This window comes from Chroicocephalus ridibundus, chromosome 6 (genome assembly GCF_963924245.1).
Source record: "Chroicocephalus ridibundus chromosome 6, bChrRid1.1, whole genome shotgun sequence".
Taxonomy (NCBI): Eukaryota; Metazoa; Chordata; class Aves; order Charadriiformes; family Laridae; genus Chroicocephalus; species Chroicocephalus ridibundus.
Window position 1 is genome coordinate 61,337,545 of NC_086289.1, and position 21,328 is coordinate 61,358,872.

General features: G+C 41.4%; 1 protein-coding gene across 1 annotated transcript in view; it reads right to left on the reverse strand.

The window, feature by feature from the left end:
* The window catches only part of STAG1 (STAG1 cohesin complex component), a 192,875-nt gene that overhangs the window by 146,222 nt on the left and 25,325 nt on the right, over positions 1–21,328 (reverse strand). Inside the window, exon 3 of the mRNA XM_063338992.1 lies at positions 4,422–4,556. Within this exon, the coding sequence (XP_063195062.1) occupies positions 4,422–4,450 (29 nt within the window). The 5' untranslated portion in view covers positions 4,451–4,556. The remainder of the gene's footprint in view (positions 1–4,421; positions 4,557–21,328) is intronic.

The window sequence follows — 21,328 nt, forward strand, 5'->3', positions numbered from 1 at the left end:
GACCTATTCCATTATTTTATACAGCCTCAAATGTAAAAGATGACATTAGTGATCTGGTTTACAGAAACTGAAAAGCTTTAGCAAGCCAAGATCTACGTAGATCTTCCACATTGTCTGGGGTCTTGTTTTTTTTATTTTGTTTTATAAATCAGGAATACTTCACAAATGTGCTGTATCACCAAGAAAGCTATTAAATAACGCAGAAAGATACAAACATCCCTGTATCAGAATCAACAATGTTCTGATACTTCCCTTTACTGAAATTACTGTATTGTTCTAGGTCTCCCCTAACCCAAGTAATTCTGCAGAACTATGACAAATTTCTAATATTAAGACATTATTTTCCAACCTTTTCCAATTTGCAAGCACAAAGCCACCAAGGGGTTCACAGAATCCTTTACAAAAGCTAGAATGCAGCAGAACGTACACGAGTCCTTTTCTGAAAGTAACTTCAACAGATTATCTCAAATACTCTACACACCCCAGAAAGCCAGGCACCCTAGATTAAAAACCAGTATTCAAGTACAACTGAGTTCCCAAATCATACGCTTGTAAAAGAGTATCTCTGCAAAATACTGAAAATGCAGCTTCATTGTGACAAAGTTAAAGAGAAGTAGCTTTTCTGCCTCATAAAATATGAAATTTGAAAAACTCAATATTGAGGTATGAATTTGAAAAAATAAAAATTTTAAAATAACCTAAACCTAAATAGCCTAAAACCAAGTAAAAGATACTCCACACACACAGTTCAAAGTGATTTGGTAAAATAGGGCCATAGTAGTGAAAAGCAACGCAGTGCCTACAGCGGATGGATGGATCCAGCCTTAGAGCCCAGCCATCACACTGCAACTCAATTTGACAAAAATGCATATAGCCTCACAATGACAATTTTTTTTTTTTTTAAATAACTTTCGAACACAGCAGTGAGGAACTACATAAAAATATCCGCTGCTTTCTATTGCTGTAGAGAAATTAAAGCCATTATCTGTTGCTCTCTGTAGAAAAAAAAATAAGCTTCTCTCTGGTCTACACAGATCTTTACTGGAAAAACTGTAGGCATGGTGTGGTCTAAGCAATACCCCCATTCCCGGGGAAATGCCGTAGCTTTGCTGGCTTACAAACCCACACGCCTAATATCACCAGGATAAAGATTTTTCTCTATTAAAAGCAGATTCATCAGTTCTCCCAGGCAAATGGCTCAAACACTTCTCTTGGAGCACTAGAGCAATATAAATAAATTGACCTATACTACTATTGTGCATGCATCTAGTCTGCAGAGAACTCCCCTTTGCCACAGCCTCTGCCTGGGTCTACCAAAACGTACTCAGATTTGTGTACTTAGTTCTGGAAATTTCAATTGATTCAGAACACCCCATATGGAAGGACCAGTTTAATTATTAACCACCTTCTCTTGTTTGTCTTAGACTGTTGTCTTCAACCTGATTAACCATGCTTCCCCGGTATTTTTCTGGTAAAACTTCTCTGGTTTGATGGAAACCTTGTGGGAAAGGCTAAATAAATCAGTACAGTAAAGGGTGAGATTCATCTAATCTAAATTTGAGACATACACAATGCAGAAAACAGAAAATCTTAAGGTGCAATATACCTCAAGTTAAGGTTGGTGTCCAAAATTGAACACTAAATTTTCTTTTCTCTCCTTTGACGGTAAAGTGATCTAGCCAACCGGCTCATAAATAATGTTTGAAATTAAACAAGCCAAATCTCAACCTAACAATAAGTGAGGCAGAGAGGAGACTTCTTTGCAGCAAGGAATATGTAAGCGGGTAAGGAGTAAGGGGAAAACATCAGACAGTAAGTTCCCTTTAATCCTCACATTGAGTAGGGGGGCAGGATGAAGGGCAGCCTACGGTCCTTGACTGATTTAACATTAAAATAAACGTCATTTCAAGCAGCAGGGAATTCTGTCCAAATCATGCAGGCCACAGAAAGGCCCTTCCACTGCGGCCTTGTGTCCCTTCGTGTTGGGCAGCGGTGCTCCCACCTTCTGTCAAACCTCACAGCTGCCCCGGGTACACACACCCCCCTCTCTCCTTATTTCTGAGCCCAGATGAGGAGTAAGGCATCTCCGAGCTGCCTGCACCACGCTCAGGTTTTTAACGCTCGCTGAAAAGAGCATCTGGCCAGCGTCCGTCTCCCTCATTCCCTACGCATCTTGCGGAACTGCTAGGAAGTCATTTATCTGGTGGCAGTCAGCCACATCTTAACAGGCCGGAATTATCCTACCCCTATTTCACATGCGTGTGCCTAGTCACCTGAGGGGAAAACTCCGGCTCAGTCACAGTTTATCTTTCCTGGAGCTGTTGGGAGGGAAAACAATCTGTGCCTGAGGAGGCCTGCCTCAGCCGAGAAGAGGAGGGGTGGCAGTGCCGGGGGCTGAACCTTTCCTCTCTAAGGCACCTTTGACATGGGACACAAGAGAATTTGGCAGAGTGTAGGAGACCCACAAGACTGGGGTGGGCAGAGGAAAGCGGACAAGTGATAAGGGCTCAAATTCATTCTGCTTTTCTTTCTGGTTTCTGTGGTGGCTTAAGTATCCTAGAAAACTGGCGGTAACTCCAGCGTCTCTCCTAAAAACTCTGGATATTATTCCGAAGTTATAATAGCTAGCCATACAGTAATGAAGAACTGACAGACTACAGGGCAGCCCTTTGCCACGTCATGCTTCTGAAGGACATATTTCCATAGACACAGGAAATTTCAAGTCTCTGCAAAATAAATCAAATTTACCTTCCTTCTACTATTACATAAAGCCCTAGCTATAGAGCTTATACCACCCCCCCTTAAAAACACACCACACCAAAAATGATGTTCACGTATCAGGTTTTGTACATAAAAATGCTTCTATAAGCTTTTATCAGTGTTGCTGAGGTGGCTCGAGGTTCTGGCAGAGATAAATTCAGTAATTGCTACCACCAGGCTCAGCCTTGTGAAGAAAAGCATTCATGAAGAAAAACGGCTAAATGCACAGGCTCATGAATCATGGATGAATCAGCTCTCATGGTTGATCTTCAAAATCTAAAGAGGAACATGCCTCACAGCAACCGTGAGTCATCCCATTGAGAGAAGACTCATAACACTCAGTCACCCAGGTCAAATACACCAGAGGTTTTCTTCCCCTACATCTGAAACACCAATAAGTAAAATCCTGTCTTCACTGCATTCTGAAGCCACTTCTATAAATCCAGAAAGATTAAAGATTTCGCCTTTCATCTTCCCTCAACAGAGAAGAATTTGGGAGGGAATATTTGATATGGTCCTAAGCAAAGTACATTAATATATCTAATTGTCTTTAGGACCCTTTGTTTAAAGGGGGTAGCTGAAAAGATTAGAAAGTGTTATGAAAAAGTAGAAATACGGAGTGGCAGATTATAATAATCCTTCAAAGCTGCTTTTTTAAGAGCTAGAAAGAAAATCTTGACTTTTTCTGCGTGGAACCTGATTGTGGCTTCCCAAATCTAAATGTGTGAAGCTAATACCCCTAAACCAAAGATTGCTTCAGGTTCTCTCACCCTTAGCCAGGCTCCTTTCTGAAGAAAGTCTGCTTGGGACCTACTGAATTAGCGGGTATCACTTTCTTTGATCCCTAGTGCACCCTAGACTTTATGTTCTGAGCCCTCAGGAGAGCCTCAAAACATTTACATGCAAATCATGCTGATTTTTTTTCCCATAAAAAGAAAGATCTCATTTTGTTTAGGAGCAACCAAAACTATATAAGTTACTGATGATGACATCTCACCAATACTTCACACAGTGGCATTTAAATGATTCCCAGCTCTACCAGAAAAAAAAAACAAAACATACATGTTTCCTTTCTTTTTTAAAGTTGCATAAGATTGGTGGCTCACAATCTTCTTCTGATTAAACAATACACCAACATCTTTAATGTCCCTTAGGTTTTTCTGTTGGTGTGCAGAGTTACCAAATCTATTAATGTGCACTTTTTAACCTTAAACTCTACGCAGTTTCTTTCACTTCTTAAGGCCATCTAGGCCTTAAGGCTCTAGCCAAAGCTCAAGGCCATCAGGCTTCTTGAACTGGGAATGGGAATATCCCATTCCCACGGTTGCCGTGACAGAATCTCCCAGAGTATACCACTGGAATATACAAATATGGTCAATTACAACTAAAACCCATTCACATTTCTGAAGTCTCACAACATTCAGAAGCATAAAGTAGCAAAGATCTTGTTTTACTTTTCACAGCAAAGTTAAACCCCCATACACATGAAGAAGTATCTTTTAGGTGAAGTATTTTATTTTTCAGCATATGACAACACAGGAGGCCTGGAACAGACACAGTAATCTGCGCTTCTCTCAAGCTTCATCTTCACGATTACCTCTCTGTTTACTTCTACCTTTTAAAAATGAAGATTTCAAATACACAGAGAAACATGTACTCACTGTAGTACTGGCAAATCTGAAGTAATCATTTTTGCAGCACTCTTGAAAGTAAGAGCTACATAGAACTTCTTCTCAAAGTTATTATAAGACAACTACTCGGAAACCTCTTTCATGAAAAGAATGTCAAAGTCCAGTCTGTAAAAGAGAGGGGAAAAAAAAAAGTATTAGATGTGATTCCAAAATAGTCATACATTGATTAAAAAGCACTGTAAGCAAAACTGGTCAATTTTGAAGTAGCATCACTATTAAGCCACATGAAATTTAGAACAGATGTTCCCAGGACAGCTTAATCATACACTTGCACTCAGTTTTTACAATTCTGTTTAGGCAACTTTACTACCCTTTTTTGTTTTTAATTACTCAAAGTATTTTGCATTACCTCCCATAGTTGTTTACAGTAACTCTACAGTAAAAACACAAGCAGAACTCTGAGAAAATGTAAATAAACAATGTAAGTACATAAGCATAAGGAACCAGAGAACATGATAATCTAGATTTAAGGGATTTGTTTTCTAGTCATACAACAGACTAAAATAGAAAGACAAAAGTTTGGTTTCATGAGAGACAGTGTTGCCTAGTTTTGAATCAAGACAAAATCTGCACCTAAAATCATACAGATTTTGATTTAGGCACAAAACCGGTACAAGATAATATTCCCGATAACATTCCCTTGAACGGAACTACACCTATTCCATCAGACTCACTGGCTCGCAGTTTTGTGTGACTGAATTTCACAGACAGCCAGAAGTTGTGTCCGCGTCTAACTCCAACAGAAAGTATTTTAACCTGACGAAACCAGAGTTGTAAGTTTAAAGAGAAACTAGACTGCATCTGTGGTACTACTACACCCCCTCCTAACACCCCGCTAGCTGACAGACTGATCAAGGAGTTGACTAATGACAGCAGACATGACTTTACCATTAAACAATGGCACAATGTGACACATGCACCGATCTTTGATGTAATAAAACATAGAGCTGCTATCTCATTCTTCCCGAAAATGCAAGTTCTGGAGAGACTTAAAATGATTTGTTTAATTCTTCCCTTTTACAGATCCTGGGGTAACAGAAATAGCTGCAACCCACTACGGTTGGGCAATGGCAATGAATACCAAGGACTTAGCTGCATGTTTTTAAAACACAGGTTACTTTAAATCTCTTTTATTTAAATATTTTATTTCTTCTCAATGGACAGTTTTTTCTGTGCTCTACCAGCTTTGCACAAGGCAGCAGGAAAATCAAACCAGGAAGAGGTAACGGGATTAGCCCTAAACACAGGATCTAAATAAAACTGCACCAGTGGAACAGTACAACATGTAAAGGACTATTTTCCATCCTACTATATACACACCGGTATTTATTTACCCAAACCATAACCGTACAGCATGAACTGGTGGTTTTGCCTGTGGTTATTCCAGTCCCAATCAGACTCCCAGATGCGTACAACTAGTTCTTCCAGTACTTACTACTTTGTGCTACCACCAGTTTTACTTACAGTGTCTCATCAATAAATTTGAACTTTTAAGTATTTACTGCCATCGCATTGGCCGTTTTTTCTACTGGATCATTAGCAAGCCATTTTGTTGCAAAACAAATGTTAACAAAAGAGAAGTTCGTTTGGAATGAGAAGTTACCGCTCTGGCTTTAACGGTTTAAAGGGGGTCATTTTCCACGGCCAACACAGCAGGTTGGTGTACAAGCTCTCCAGCTTCACTATAGGACACAAGTCAGTCTGAGTCCTTCAGGAACAAAAATGTTACATGATGTGCGATTTCCATAACTTCTTTCCATACGATTGTTTCTGTGTTAGAGACACTGGACATTACCATGTTTTAAAGGATGCAATTACTCTTTACTGGGGAACGACATGCCCATATTCAGCAACAGCAAGCAACCATTTCAGCCACCTGTAAGAGTTCATCACAAACAAACATTGCCTCAGACCGAATTCAGGTTTGAGCTGATTTCCTATACCAAGAAAAAAAAAAAAAAGAACGTTCAGATCTCTGCAATGGAGAGGTTCACTACAGTGGGAACAACGTGCACTCTGATGGTCACAAAGCACTAATATCTAGGCATAAGACAAATATTTAATGAAATCCTGAAATAGAAGAAGAAAGCTTTTGATTAAGCTTCTGCAAATACTTTTTCCTCCTGCCACGACAATTAGATGTACACATTTTTGCAATATCTTCCCTTTGTTTAAAACAGAAGAACAAAGTATATTTTTTGTTCCCACACAAGCACTCACACACACACTCTTGCATATGCTCCCTCATGTGCACCCCACCTCAAAGGAAACCCATCCAGCTTGGATCTTCAGATTGCCTAATTCTAGCAGGATATTGGGCATCAATCTTATTTTTCAGAAGAGCTTTCAAAAGAAGTTCAAGAAAAATTATATGCCTTTCATGTGAGATATTTTCCACAGATGTTTAAGGCATCCTGCACAACAGTGGCATGGAATTTCTTTTTTTTTTATTTTTCTTTTTTAAACTAGTTATCACCCTTCAGAACTGCTGTTCTGTGCATGCTCAGATGCAGTAACCAGCAGCATACAACTGCTCTAGGGAAGTGCTCTCACACACAGGGAAAAGCACACTGGCTCAGAGACAACGGATTTGAAAAGCAAGTCCTGGCCTAAAAGAGCATGGAGCGAAGGGTACAAAGAGCCAGAAGGAGAAGAGGGGAGGTGCTTCATTCAGAAGCCACTGAAGAACCAAGGAAGTTGGATCCACAGCCTTGACACGGTGGTAACAGCAGACAACCTGACACACAGGGAACTGCAAGGTATTTTCTCATAGATTTCTCATATTTTCCCTATGCTAAACAGGAAACTGCAAAACAGAGCTGGAAAAGATCCATCTGTATGTGGTCAGGCCCACACTGGACCATGAAGAAGAAAACAAAGTTGCCTTTCCGCTATTTTGAGTTAATCAAGGCACCTAACACAGGCTAAGCAAGAGAGTGCTAAAATACAAGAACTGTCAATGCTGACGAGCTGGAAAATGAACAGCTCGGAGCCAGAAGCCCAAAAGAAAAGGCACAATCCCACACACTTAGTGGCACTGACCAGAAGTGGAGCCTTACATTGGATGGAGTGACACCGTAAGAATCCAAGTCAGCCATGTCCCTCACATGCATCCAGTACGTCCTGCTGGCTGGGACGTTCTGGGTGCTCACTCTTCCTGCCTCAGCCCAGATATGCAGCTGAAGTCAGGAAATGACAGGATGGTTAGAGTTGGAAGGGACCTTAGAGACCACCCAGTGCCACCCCCTGCCCTGGGCAGGGACACCTCCCACCAGACCAGGCTGCTCCCAGCCCCGTCCAACCTGGCCTTGAACCCCTCCAGGGATGGGGCAGCCACAGCTGCTCTGGGCAACCTGGGCCAGCGTCCCACCACCCTCACAGCAAAGAATTGCTTCCGCAGTCTCATCTAAAATCTCCCCTCTTTCAAATCCTTAAGAGTCTTGGGATAAGTGCCTTGCACCTTCCCTCAACAGTAACATTCCTCTACACTCACAGAAACACCACTTGCTTCCAAAATCCAGTTGCAAATTATCACCCATACTGCTTAGGCTTGGTTTGGAAAGAAAATAAAGCACTATAGTGACTAATGAAAAGCTGTATGCGTGTGGAACAGAGTTCTCCATTTAATCACGCAATTAAATTAAGTTTGACAACTGTGGAAAAATCATTGATCCTTACGGACTACACAAATGTGAACGTCACAATTTTTTCCTGGTTTTAATAAAAGAAACACCTGGTCTTTAGAGATGATGTTCTTATAAACAGGAAAATTAAACTCTCATCCTTTCTGTCTCATTCAGTTTGAGAATAAAGCCATCGAGGAAAAATCCTGAAAGCTTGAGACAGATTCCCATTTTGTCACTTTTATCCTGGGGAAGAGAAAAGCAGGAGGAGGAACACTTCATATTTTGCATTTTGGCTTATTTAAAATAAAATAAACACAATATAGTTGTGTCAGAAGCAGTCAACTGCTTCTCTCTAGGAGTTTAAAAAAAAATAATCTGATGACCTTAGCATGTTTGCAGCTTTTTCAGCCTGCGCATCTGTATTGTAAGATGACATAAAATTTGTGGTAGCATAGTTAAAAGTGTCCTGTAGAAGAATATAAAGCAGGCAGTAGGAGACACCGTTCAGCTGAAACATACAACAGGAAAACACGTAAATGTTTCTCTTTTTTTGCTTCTATTTTTTAACCATGCACAATAAGCAGGGCAGACATAGTGACCACTACATAAAACTGCTTCTGTCAAAAAAAAAGAAAATAATTAAAAAACCTTTTCGAGTAAGTTGTCAGTTTTATGATAGTTTCTGTTCAATAAGTATCTCATATCATGCTTAGCTTTAAGAAAGGCTCTGTAATTCTAAACAATAAATCTGATACGTGCATTCCATCAGTATTTTCTGTAGTTTCTACTAACAAGAAAAATCTATCTATATTTTTTTTGCAGTCTTTGGATCATTTATTTGCCTCTCTGGTGCTGAAGGAATCTCCCCATTTTAGCCAAACATAACCCAACAACCAGATTGACAGGAACCCTGAAACCTGATAGGGTTGTTCCAGGCAACTATCTGGTAGCAACAGCCAAATCAAGTTCCACTAGCCTTGTTACAAACTAAGCGCCTACACCTTATAAAGCTGAAACCAAAACTTAAAACAAACAAACAAATAAAAAGAAACAAACAAAAAACCCAACTACTAAATTTAGCAATACGAGTTACATCACTATTAATTCCATTGCCTAGAAGATAACCAAAATAAAAGATAACTGGTATTTGACTGACTCTCATTCAAAATCCTTTCATTGTTGACCAAGTGACCTTGTCCCATCCGAGCGCGCAATGTCCTCAAACAGCAGGTCACACTAGCAGAGCAATATCTTCTACTACTTCATGGGTAACACCTGTACGCCAGGATTTCATTTTCCATTTAAAATGACTTTGCTTTCTCCCTCAGTGCTCCCTGCTATCCCTTCTCTTGCAGGTTGAGAATTGCTGAAGCAGCAGTACACCCCTCCATCCCATCAGGGCCCAAAGGAAATTTGAGAACCCCAAACGTACTGTTTGTGAGGTCAGGAACCCAGAATACACGATGGTATGTCATGCCTTTGCACTGCACCATAAAACAAGCCATGGAAAACTCGAGCTTTTCATATTCAGCTTAGAGACAAGATTTGTCCCCTCAGTATTCTTGCCCAACAACAGCATTTGGCAGCCAGGAAAAGGCCTGCACGAGCAGCAAACGGCAATCCTGTTTGAAGGCAGCACGTTGCACAGCGAGGCAGAGCTCCAAAAGCTTTCATCAACAAGGTGAGAGAGAAAAAAAGGCTCTTACACGCAGGCAGATAAATTCTAGTCTTAAATCCTTCCTGCTCAGCTATCCCATTTGCAAAGTGAAAATCCTACATCCTGCAGTAAATTCTAAATCCTGCAGAACTAGGAAAAACAGTCATCAGGAACCAACCCTGTAAAAAATTTACCAAATGCTGTCATGTGTTCTTCATCACTCACAGGTTTTTGTTTGCTTTGGATTATGTGTTTCTATAAGCATAAACTTTATTTCTACTACAAGTTTAGTGCTTTAAACAAATTAATTCCTGTTGACCCTGCAGCTATTCGAACTGAATGCCAAATTAAATCACCTCTTCCTGACCTGAGTTTGAAAATCCATAGTATCATGTAAGGCCAAACAAGACACAACGCTTATTTAGCCTATCTTGAAGATCATTTTATTGAAGTTGAACACGAAATCTTAATTTCACATTAGCACATTTTACTAAGTATTTAAGCCAAAATTGAAAGTCCAAGTGATGGAAAAATTAACACTAAGCACTAGTGAGTTCCTTCATTACTTAAAGTACCTAACCAGCTCTGCTGATGCCTGGTCTGCAATATTCTTAATCCAGTCTGACCATGAGAGGAGGAGGTAATACTGGGAACAACCAGGCTAGCGCAGCAGGGCGATGCTTTGTTTCCTACATCCTTCAAAAACATGCTGGCCAGATCAATATTATTATTCCGCTTCCCTCTCCCAAGCGAGCGTCTCTGCTGTTACTGTTATCCATTTCGTACCCAGCAGGACCTGCAGTTCCCAACCTGCAAAAGCACATCAACAACAAAAGCAAAAAAAACGGGAGAGTAGGTTGATAAACCAGACACTTGTGCTGCCGTCCCGGAGGGACCTGGACAGGCTGGAGCAGGGACAGACAGGAATCTCATGAAGTTCAGTAAAGGGAACCACAGAGCCCTGTGCTTGGGGAGGAACAACCCCACACACAGGTTTGGGACGGACTGTCTGGGAAGCAGCTTTTCCAGAAGCGACCCCAGGATCCTGGTGGATAACAAATTGAAGACGAGCCAGCAATGTGCCCTCACCGCAAAGGCCAGCAGCATCTCCTGAGCTGCTGCAGGCACAGCACACCCAGGGAGGTGACCTCCCCCTCTCTGCTCAGAGCTGAGGAGAGAGATTTGGAGCACTACATTCAGCGCTGGGCTCCCCAGTAGGAGAGAGACACAGACATACTTTGTTTTGCAGTAAAGGCACAATTTTGAACAGCCCGGCATATGGTTCAGCCAGGGGTCTTTCAGAAGGATGGAGTTATCAGAACAGCAAGCTGAGGATGGACAATTGGTTTTTCCCCAGAAGGAATTAATACATAAAACAAACAAAAAAGCTCACAGAGGTAATGTGTATAGTACAAGGAAAACCTGAGGCCAAGAACAACAAAGTGAGTCTGTGCACAAAACTAAAGTGTTTAGAAGATGTCCATCATCGTTGGCTAAAGTTTCTTTTTTTCCCCATTCTTTAAATGTATTTCCAGATGCATTACACATCCATGTGGGAACAAGAATTATCTCATGGCAACCCCTAGCTGCCCATTGAACGTTGCCTTCAATCCCAGTTGTCTCCTCAGTCGCCCTCCACAGTCGCACCAATGGGTAGAACTGACTCTACAGGCAGAAAAGCTGTTGCTGCCTCCCCTCACCAAACGCTTCCAGCCTAGACAGGTCCTGCTCACTCAGCCAGAAAAAGAATCTGAACTCTCACTTTCTGGTGTGCAATATTAGTCTGTGCTCTTCGCAATTACGAATGCCAGACCTCACACCAAAAGGTTACACAAATCACTTCTTGCTGAGCTGGGAATAAAATTCTTAAATGACAAAAACCTCCAAGTCATACTACCACGTTTCCATACTTAGTTCTCAGGCTCAAAAAAAAAAAAAAAAAAGTGTGAACTGCCAAAGACAATCAGTTTTTATGATCTTCTGCTACTATTTCCAGAAGGTAGCAGCTAATTCCTGCACTGTGCATGCCTGTGCCGCAGCACTGACACTCCGATTACACAGGAAAGCCGATACAATCTTTTAACCATGCTTGTAATAGTGTAGTTGATTCAAACGTCATGCATCACTCAGACAATTTTGTTTGATCATCTTATTTTTTTAACTATTTATCACATACTGCTTTCTTATAATGCCTAGGATGGCTAACACTAAAGATATTAATCAAATGCTTCATGCAAACGATTGCCTGTAGATACGGCTTGCTCAAGAACAGAAATTTTATCCTTTTTAATTTGCAATTGCCTTTTTTTTAAGATAAAAATAAATCTGATGGACTGAGCATATGAAAACAAGCCTGCCTTCCCTTTGTTATTCTTACAGGCTCTTCAGACACAACTGCTCCTCACTCTGCGGACACCCAGCGAGACACTTGACCTGATTTTCTGCAGCACTGAGCACTCACAACTGTGACCGAGATCACTGGGGGCTGTGGGCACTCCCTCACTCATAAGGCAAATAATTATGGCCTGATTGCACAGGACTAAAAGTTAGAGCACTGAATTCTAATGCTAGTCCAATATCTGGATGATTAAGGTGTAAATTAACAACTTGCTCCTTGCCATCTGTCCATTAGGACAGCACCAGCTATCTACCAGCCTCTGACCTACCTGCTGTGAACATCAAATACACATAATAAAAAGGGCTCTAGAAAGTTCGGTTCTACTATCCTCAAATTGGGAGCATGAATAGATGGATCTTTGAAGTCTTCTGCTTCTCTGCACTTGTATTTCCAAATCTCAAAAGGATTCTTGAGAAGATAAACTCACTCATCTTTTTAAGACGATGCAAGAGCACTGAGAGTCACACACAAAACCCATGTGACAAATTTGAAGTTGAGTGAGGTTCTGTCAGTCACAGAAACTGTGGAGGCATCCTCCAAACAAAAGACCGAGGAATCACTGAAAAGTTGCAAAAGATGGAATAATGGTATGGATAGCAGAAGGGTTCACCATACCTAAGTGTAAAGTTTTAAGATAGTTGAGTTGAAGACAATGAAATGCTTCCCCCTAGAAGGATGATCCTGTTCAGCTGATTTCTTAGTAAGCCAATTCAGCTCACTAAAGCGGCATAAAACATTTCAGGGTTTTGCATGGCTGGTTTTAGCGGGCCAAGCCAGGGCTCCAGGAGGCTCAGAAACACCCATGCACAGGAAAGCAAGAGTGGAGTACAGCAGGACACAGGCAAGGCTGAAGGAGGATGACAACTTCTTCAATATCTGAAAACTGTTGCAAAGGCAACGGAGAGGGAGAATAAATTATCTTTCTCAGTGAGAAAAGGCCAAGTAATGGGTTTAAACCACAGCACGGAAAATTCAGGTAAGACACTGGGAAAAACTTGACAGTGACTAGCGAAGCACTCCAATAGCTTGCTCAAACAAAAGGTGAATTATCCACCACGGAAAATTTTTTCTTTTCCCAAATAGATGGGTCACACTCATCAGGTACAGCCACCATAGCAAAGTCTGTGGAAAGGGCTTATTCCCAGGAGATTGAAACAGCTGGGAAAAAACAGGCAAGGCTTTGGGAACACAGCCTGTTTGGGGTCTGAAAACATGGCGTGACTGTAAAAAACCATGGTCTGCTGGAGGGGAAAGGGTGAGAACTAGATGAACTCTTGATACCCCTTCTTACCCCCCCATTACTTCTAACATCGTTGCGACTTTGCCCTCAATCAAATCCATGCGTGCCAATAACTAAAATTAAATCCAGTGATTAAATTCACACTCAGGCACTTCAATGAGTGACTGCTTATTCCTGTTGAATAATCCCCATCCAGAGGAAGACAGGAATAAGCAGTCACTCATTTTTCATCTCTGTATGGCACGAAGCACAAAGGGCCAAGAGCACAGACAGTCTACAGGCACGCCAGAACCAGCGTTAATAGATTTTTATGCTACCTTAGAAGAGTGTTTACTCATCTGTAATTTTTCTCAGCAGTGGACATCTGGTGTTCTATTATTCATTGCATCTGGAAAATTGCCAATAAAACCAATTTTCACAAAAAGAAGCAAAGCCTGACATGCAGAATGCTGGAATAATGGAAAAATAAAACTCTCAGAATTATTCAGGTTTTTGTTCTTTGGGCATTTGTTTCTTTGTTTTGTCTTTTCTTTTTTCCTCATATGGGACTCTGACGAGAAAAGCCAAGAGGAACTGCAGAACATTTTGTGCAGATTATCAAAGAAAACACACATTTTGCAGTCGCACATAAATTAAAAACTCTGGGAAGTGACTAATTTCTGGTACTCATATGAACTTTAGAGGGACATGCAGAAAGACTTGATGAAAATAAGGTCACAAACAATAACTTCTCTAGGTTCACGCAGCTGCTAGCGGAAAGAATATTTAATGGTTAATACAGAGAGATTCTTCACACATATCAAGTAGAAGCAAATGTAGGACCACTCTAAAGTGTAATATTCTACCAATTTCCTGAGAGGCACCTTTATTACCCTCCCCTCAAAAGAACAGGAAGGCATAATGGTTCTTCAAAAGAAGAACATAGCGTTGAAGGACTGTGTTAAAGCACCCCTGCCACCAAACACCGCTGATTCGGAAAACCACGTGTCTGGGGCTCCAAGCTTCGAGAAGCAGCTCCATCAATCTCCTAGCTGCCAGACCTGTCAGGATTCTTGTCCTTACAAAGATGTCACGATCCAAGTCCCTCGAGCAGCAAAGATTTCTGGACATTATCTAGCTGTGACTGAGGTATCAAAAGCCTCTACTCAGTGTTCACACTTTGTGAGATAACCCTCACAAACTGTTAGGCCAAGAGAGTCTTTCAATGCTATCAGTCCAGCAACTGAAAGATGCCGGAGCACCAATTTTTCCCAATCCAGGGACTTCAGCAATGCTCCTATGACAAACCCCTATGGATTCCTGCACTACCGCCTCTCTATTAACAGGCGGGAGACTCAGCTTAACCCCCAGCCTGAGGTAGCTAATTGGCATCTGTTTTACTAAGGTTCCCCTTTCACTCAAATACAATCTTTTTATGCGCACGAGGGTATGTGGATTTTTTTAAATAACTAAATCCCTCGTGTTTTGAGCTCCTTAGAAGAGAGGTTGCATTTAATAAAGGGATTAGCAAATATCCAATAGGCATTACCATAAGTAGCATAATGCTATCCTTCTGCAGCGAGGCAGTCTAAATACCCTTGCTTTGAGTAACCACTTTTACCTCATGCTGTTACTAAGTGGACAGGGGTTCCACTGATGCTATTCATTGTAGCAGGAATAAATTTCAACAAGAATCATGAGAAAGCTGTTTTTCTTCCATTGTTAACTATTTTTAGACCAAATAACTTCGCAATTTTTTTTTTTTAAAATCACATTTGCCTTAGCAAAAGAGGTACTTCTTGAAAGAGCTCACAGTAGCACAGGTGTTTTGACTCTTGATTCTTGATGCTCTGCTGGAGTATTGGCACAATACAGTGGTGTACCATGGAGAGGCAGCAATTTCCAGATCCTTCCTCTATCCATTAGCCAGAGTACCTAAATTACAAATACCTGTTAAGTTCCTAAAAAGAGCTTGTGAAAACTGAACAAGAGCCAAAAAAAGTAGCAGAGGTAGACCAGAGAAGATGAAGTTAGCCAATACAGTCATTAAATAGAATTATATATCTATCTCTATAAATCGCAGAATCAAACCCCACCGCCCAACCCCATATGAAACCAGACACCCTTCACCCACGTCTTGCACCACTACGATCCCTCTTCTGAAACAACCCACAACTGCAGCCTTTCAGGGAAAAACTACCCAAGCCTTAAACCCCACCACGTTCCTAGATACCAGAGAAAGAGCTATGAGTAATCCCAAACCCTCACAACCAGCAAAACAAGCTGGCAATTCTGACTTAATTCCTCTTCACCTGAAAACTTGTTTCAAGTTCTCTTCCCAATAAATTAAGCAGCCCTATTCTCCTACTCTAGGAATGGTTTTATATGCTCCCCAAGACCGAGAAGCCTGGCAGGTCTTTAATCCAAGTACAATAGATGGAACAAAAAACATCAGAAAGCATTAAGGAATTGCTCTACTACTCAGTGAGCCAGTTATCTTCACAATAAACTAAACTGCATCTAAAAACTACACAATTTAAATCATCCTGCCACCAATGCTACTGCAAACGTATTAAGTCAGATCAGCAATATCTCATTTTGTGATACCATATTTTGCCTTAATAACTTACAGGAACAGTAACTCCAGAATCCATATGCTGCTAAATACCTTCAATCCATCCTAACCTGACACTGCCTCAGTCTAAAGGTGCTGGAACAGACCCATAAATATGCTGAAATCCTCCTAGGCTCACTTAAGGAAAGAGATTCTAAAGATATAACCAAGCCTATTCTTTTTCTAAAACATACAGATGACACCTGCTTTTTAGTCTGAAAACTCGTACCCTTTCAAAGTCATCCCATGTGTGATACCAAGCCAACACTTTTCTATCAAACAGTTCCCAGAGCCTACACTGATACCGGTTCCTGTCCACAGGACCAGCACACCTACTGTCACAAAGCCAACAACAACATGAAACTCCAACAAGCCGTAACATCCAGGCAGAGTATCAAGAACCGCAGCCTGTGCTGCCAGGACGCTCATCATTGCACTCCTTCAGCGATCTAAAGAGAACTTCCCGGGGAAACCTCAGAGCCCCTTCCAGTCCCTGAAGGGGGCCTACAGGAGAGATGGGGAGGGACTTTTTATCAGGGAGGGGAGCCATAGGACCAGGGGGAACGGTTTTAAACTGGAAGAGGGGAGATTTAGATGAGATCTGAGGAAGCAATTCTTGGCTGTGAGGGTGGTGGGACGCTGGCCCAGGTTGCCCAGAGAAGCTGTGGCTGCCCCATCCCTGGAGGGGTTCAAGGCCAGGTTGGATGGGGCTTGGAGCAACCTGGTGGTGGCACTGGATGGGCTTTAAGGTCCCTTCCAACCCAAACCATTCTGTGATTCCCCAAAGACAAAGCTCCACAAAAATGTATCAACGTTTTGAATGAGCTGAACAAACATCGCTGAAATGTACCCCAATAGCCAGTGCTGCTGACTGAACATCCTCGATTATTACAAATGGCACAGCTTATGACTTAGATCAGCTATACAGTTACAATCCCTACTGGAAAAGCATACCTTAAAATACTTGCCTCTCATCCTCCAACCTTAAAACAGCCCAACCACCACAATAAACTTGAGAGAAGCACATTTTTCCAATGGACACTTGTAACGATGTTGCAGCTAAAAATAAGAAGCCTTGCAAATGTGTTTCCCCAGTGACCGTTAAGTGCCTCATACTGCAATCAAAATTCAAACCCAAATCCACGGATCCCAGCCTAGCAAAATTCACCAAAGCCCCAGGATACCTTCCCCAAAACTACACAGGTGAAAAACAATGGCAGGACTTAGCAGCAAACACCAAAATAGTGATTTACCAGCAGAACACTCCACTGCTAAGTTCTCATTCCTGATCCTGAAGACTTAGGAAAACACACAGCTGGAAATTAAAAATTCACAATCATTTTAATTAATCGACTCAGACAGGAAAGTGGCTTTGTTACACATTAGTTTCCTCCATCCCTATAACTTACCTCTCTGCCCCCCAGGCAACAACGATTTCAATATATATCCTCCCCCCACCACAGCAGAGCTCACAGTAATTAATTGCTTTCCACCTGTACCAAGCTTGAGGATTGTGATTTTGTTTCAGGCTAAAGATGTTTGGTCCAGAAGCCTGTCTACTTTTTCACAGCAACGTCAACTGACCTAAAAAAAATACATTACCTGTACCTACAAGCCTTTCCTGATGTGGATTCTGACATGAGGGTAAAAAAGGAACCCAAGGACTCAAGAAATTAAAGCTAAGCTGAACGGGGTTGGCTACTCACCAGTGTTCCCTAATGACCTCCCTGACGCACCAGTCACCAAAAAAAAAAAATCAATGAAAAGATAACAAGAAATAGGAGATGAGTTGTTATTATCAAATACTACATAAAATTAGAAAAAGTTCTGCAATAGTCCAAAACAGCACTAGGGAAAGGCCAAATGAGCACCCGGGAACAAGATTTCTTTTAGCTCAGTAAATAATCCTGAGGAAAAGCTGTTATCATTCAGTGCTGAAATGAATTTTGGTCAGTCAACAACCCTAGGAAGAATCACTAGGGGGTGAAACTGTCTATTCTTTGATGTTTAAAAACATCTTACACACCACAATAAATCCATTAAAAGGTAAACTTCCTTGGGAAAAAATACTTGGAAAAAATAAATAACATGTCTTTCATTGCTTGTTCATTGCTCCAGGTACAGGAATGATGACTGTACAGATAGAAGAGAATCGCACTGTGTGAAACCAGCTGAGAGCCCAGTTCCAAACCGGACAAACTGAAAAACCAGACCTGCATTATCTGAAATACAAGGAGGAGAGGCGAGAACAGAGAAGCCAACGCGCAAGCTGGACAAGCAGCTGATTCAGCTTCATTTCCCAAGGGCTTCGCATCCAACCAGGCTGTTTGCCCTCCATCTCTCGATGATTTTTGAACACGTTGCCAAATCAAACAGATTTGACAGAAGGAGAGGTTCCTCAGAAGATTACTTTTGAAAATAAGCGCTGGCTGAGCCTAGTGCTCCCGCGAGGGCGGAGGCAGGGGCGAGGACCAGCAGAGTCAAGGGGTTTTATCTGAAGTCATGATGACAACTGAAACCATAAACCTATCACCAATTCACTTGGCTACCTAGGCTGTAAATTGCAAACACTGATGCTTTTTTTTTTTTCCTTAACTGTATTTTGCAGTGCTTACAGAAATATGGAAACACCTTTTTTTTTAATTTCTGAACAGTTACTTCAACAAGCAGATGACAAAAGCTGGAAATAACATGACTGTGTCTGAGCAAGTGTCATTCATTCTTGTGTTACTGTTCTGTGAGCTTTAAAGCCCAGTCAAAAGTGGTTTCTCCCGGTAACGCTGACAGCAGTACTTCCTCCTAGACAAGGAAAAATTTTTGATCTGGGAGATAATTTACCAAAACAGTTCACTGGACCACTGCAGCTGTCGGGCTTAGTGAAATAGCTTAGATAATGCTTAGCCAAAATGGACCACTTCAAAAGAGACAGAAGAAAGAAGAGATCTTGCCTCACTTGGAAAGGTCGCCATCAGATGAAAGCTGCTCCATGAGGCTGGCAATGAAGCCATCAGGAGTCTCAGCATGAACTGCTGGAGCGCTTTATTTTTCTAAAGATACCCCAAAAGAGAGGAAACCTTGTGGTACTGGGAAGCTAGAACATGGGCTTTTCCAGCAACCCAAACAGTAACTCTTTCCTGTCCCACGGGGAAAAAGAAAAAGGCAACCAAATCTCCTCCCCGCCCTGATCCCAGTTAACCTCGACTGTGAGCTGAGAAAGGAAATTAAGGATTAATTACCAATAGACTAGAAATACAGAGTAGCTGCAGTGAGATGCCTCACAGAAAATAGGCTAACAGACGAAACTGGGAATCTCTCTACAGAAGCTGTGCTGCAGAAGCCAAATCTCCGAGGGACCCAACAACAGGAACAACTTGGAAGCCTGAGGCTTTCCTGACACAACCAAATCTTGTGTAAAAACGTGCTGGGGGTTTAGGGGCATCTGGCTGGTTTCAGTCTGCGGAAGGTCACAGCTGCATTCAGGGGAAGAGTGGCAAAATCAAGGTCAGCGTTCAGCGCATCTATCACACAATCTTCAACGACTGCACCAGAAAAACACTTGGTACTCACAGAGTTCTCTGTAATGATGGTCTGTAACAGGCCTGCTAATATCAACCTTCTGCTTAGATAGACGCGGCCTTACAAATCTCTTCCCAGTGAATGAGAGACTAAGAACAAAGGAAAAATTAACAGATGAGAGAAGAGAAAAACCACTGGCCTAGAAGAGAACTGCCTTACTTCCACCATCAAATACCAGACACAGAAAAAAGAAAAAGCACAGTTCTTTAAGCACTGCTGGTAAAACCGGGTGAAACTTAACAGAAGCTGCGGCAGAGAGAAACTGCCGTCCCGAGAAGCCAAGGCTCTCCAGCGAGAGGGGAAATTCCATCAGCTGATCCACACAAGGGGTTGCTTTCCCCTGAAAGCCTTCTTGGCTTTTGTTTTTGCAAAGAAGGGATCAGACTGTACAGTTTTAAATGTTGCAGAATTTGCAGATACTTTCTTCTGCACTTCAGAAAGATCAGAAGAGGATGTTCAGTGTCTTTTCCACAGTTACATAAAATGAAAATGCATACGGTAACTGATACTGTCAGGCTTTAAGAGCAAGAGTGGGAATATTTTGAAGCATTTCCTTAAACAGATTCTCAGCTCCCATGAGATTAAAACAACTTCTAACTGAAAACCGTAACCCCAGGAGTTAAATAAGGGAACATTTCCTCTAGGAAAAAACCTTACAGAAAATACAAAGAAAATACTAGCTTTCATTTTTCTTGTATCTGGTCCTACCTCCATCTCCCTACAAATTATTCAAATAAATTTAAACATTAATCCATAAGCATTGCCGTCACCCTTGAGGCAAAGTTAGAGAAAGCTTTTCTGGAGTACACAGTATATACAAGTACATTTAAGAAAGCATTCAACAACCCTTTAAATACTGAAAAGTGTCAAGGAAGTTTTTCTTTTCCAGAGGTTAAATCAACACTTGGCACTTTCACAAATCAGGTTCTTGAAACACAGAGAACATACGTAACTACGTATCGGGGGGGGAAAACCCCAAACAACATGGAATATTCTTTTTTTTTTTTCCAGTAGAGTCCTGGGACGAGGTTTCATACAATGCTTGAACCAATCTGATAGGCTGATGTTGTCAAAAATGCAGTTCCTGCTCTTGCCTCCTACTCCTGGCCACATATTCCTGATCCTGGTCTGGCTGCCGGCAAGCCAGGGAAGGGAGAGATAGGAGACACTGGAAAAGAGGAGAAGGTAGCGAGCGGCTCAAGTCCTGCTGCCTGCCCTCCACCCCTTACCATCATCTCCCACCGCTCCCATCCAGACAGCAGAACAATTCCACCATAGTGATTCAATTGCAAACACAGCACAGCTTGTTCCTGTCTTTCGGAGAACAACAGAGTCAACACAAAACAAGGTTCACATTATTATGAATTTTTTTTAAAAAAGCAACACTAATTTGAAAAAATCTAGTTTATTACAGTGCCACAAAAATACGTGCTACACTTGACATTATTTTCATTTATCATAATCTAGAATGTGTTATCTTAAACCATTAATTTTCTAATATCTTAAGGCAATGTTAATTCAAGACCCAAAATAACGGCCTGGCTATAGGTTTATCACTCTAAGAGAGATCTGTGAATGCTCTCTAATTAGAGCAGTATAATGTTACTATAAAAAAACAAACCAACAAACAAACAGAAGAGACTATTAGAGAACTATTTCGCAGAAGAACACAAATGCAAAGAATCTGGAAGGCTGTCCTTTGCACAGTACTTTTAGTTAAGTTTCAGAGCAAACTAAAACCAGTCAGTGAGAAATAGCATCTTCAGCCACTCTGAAAATCCCAGTCA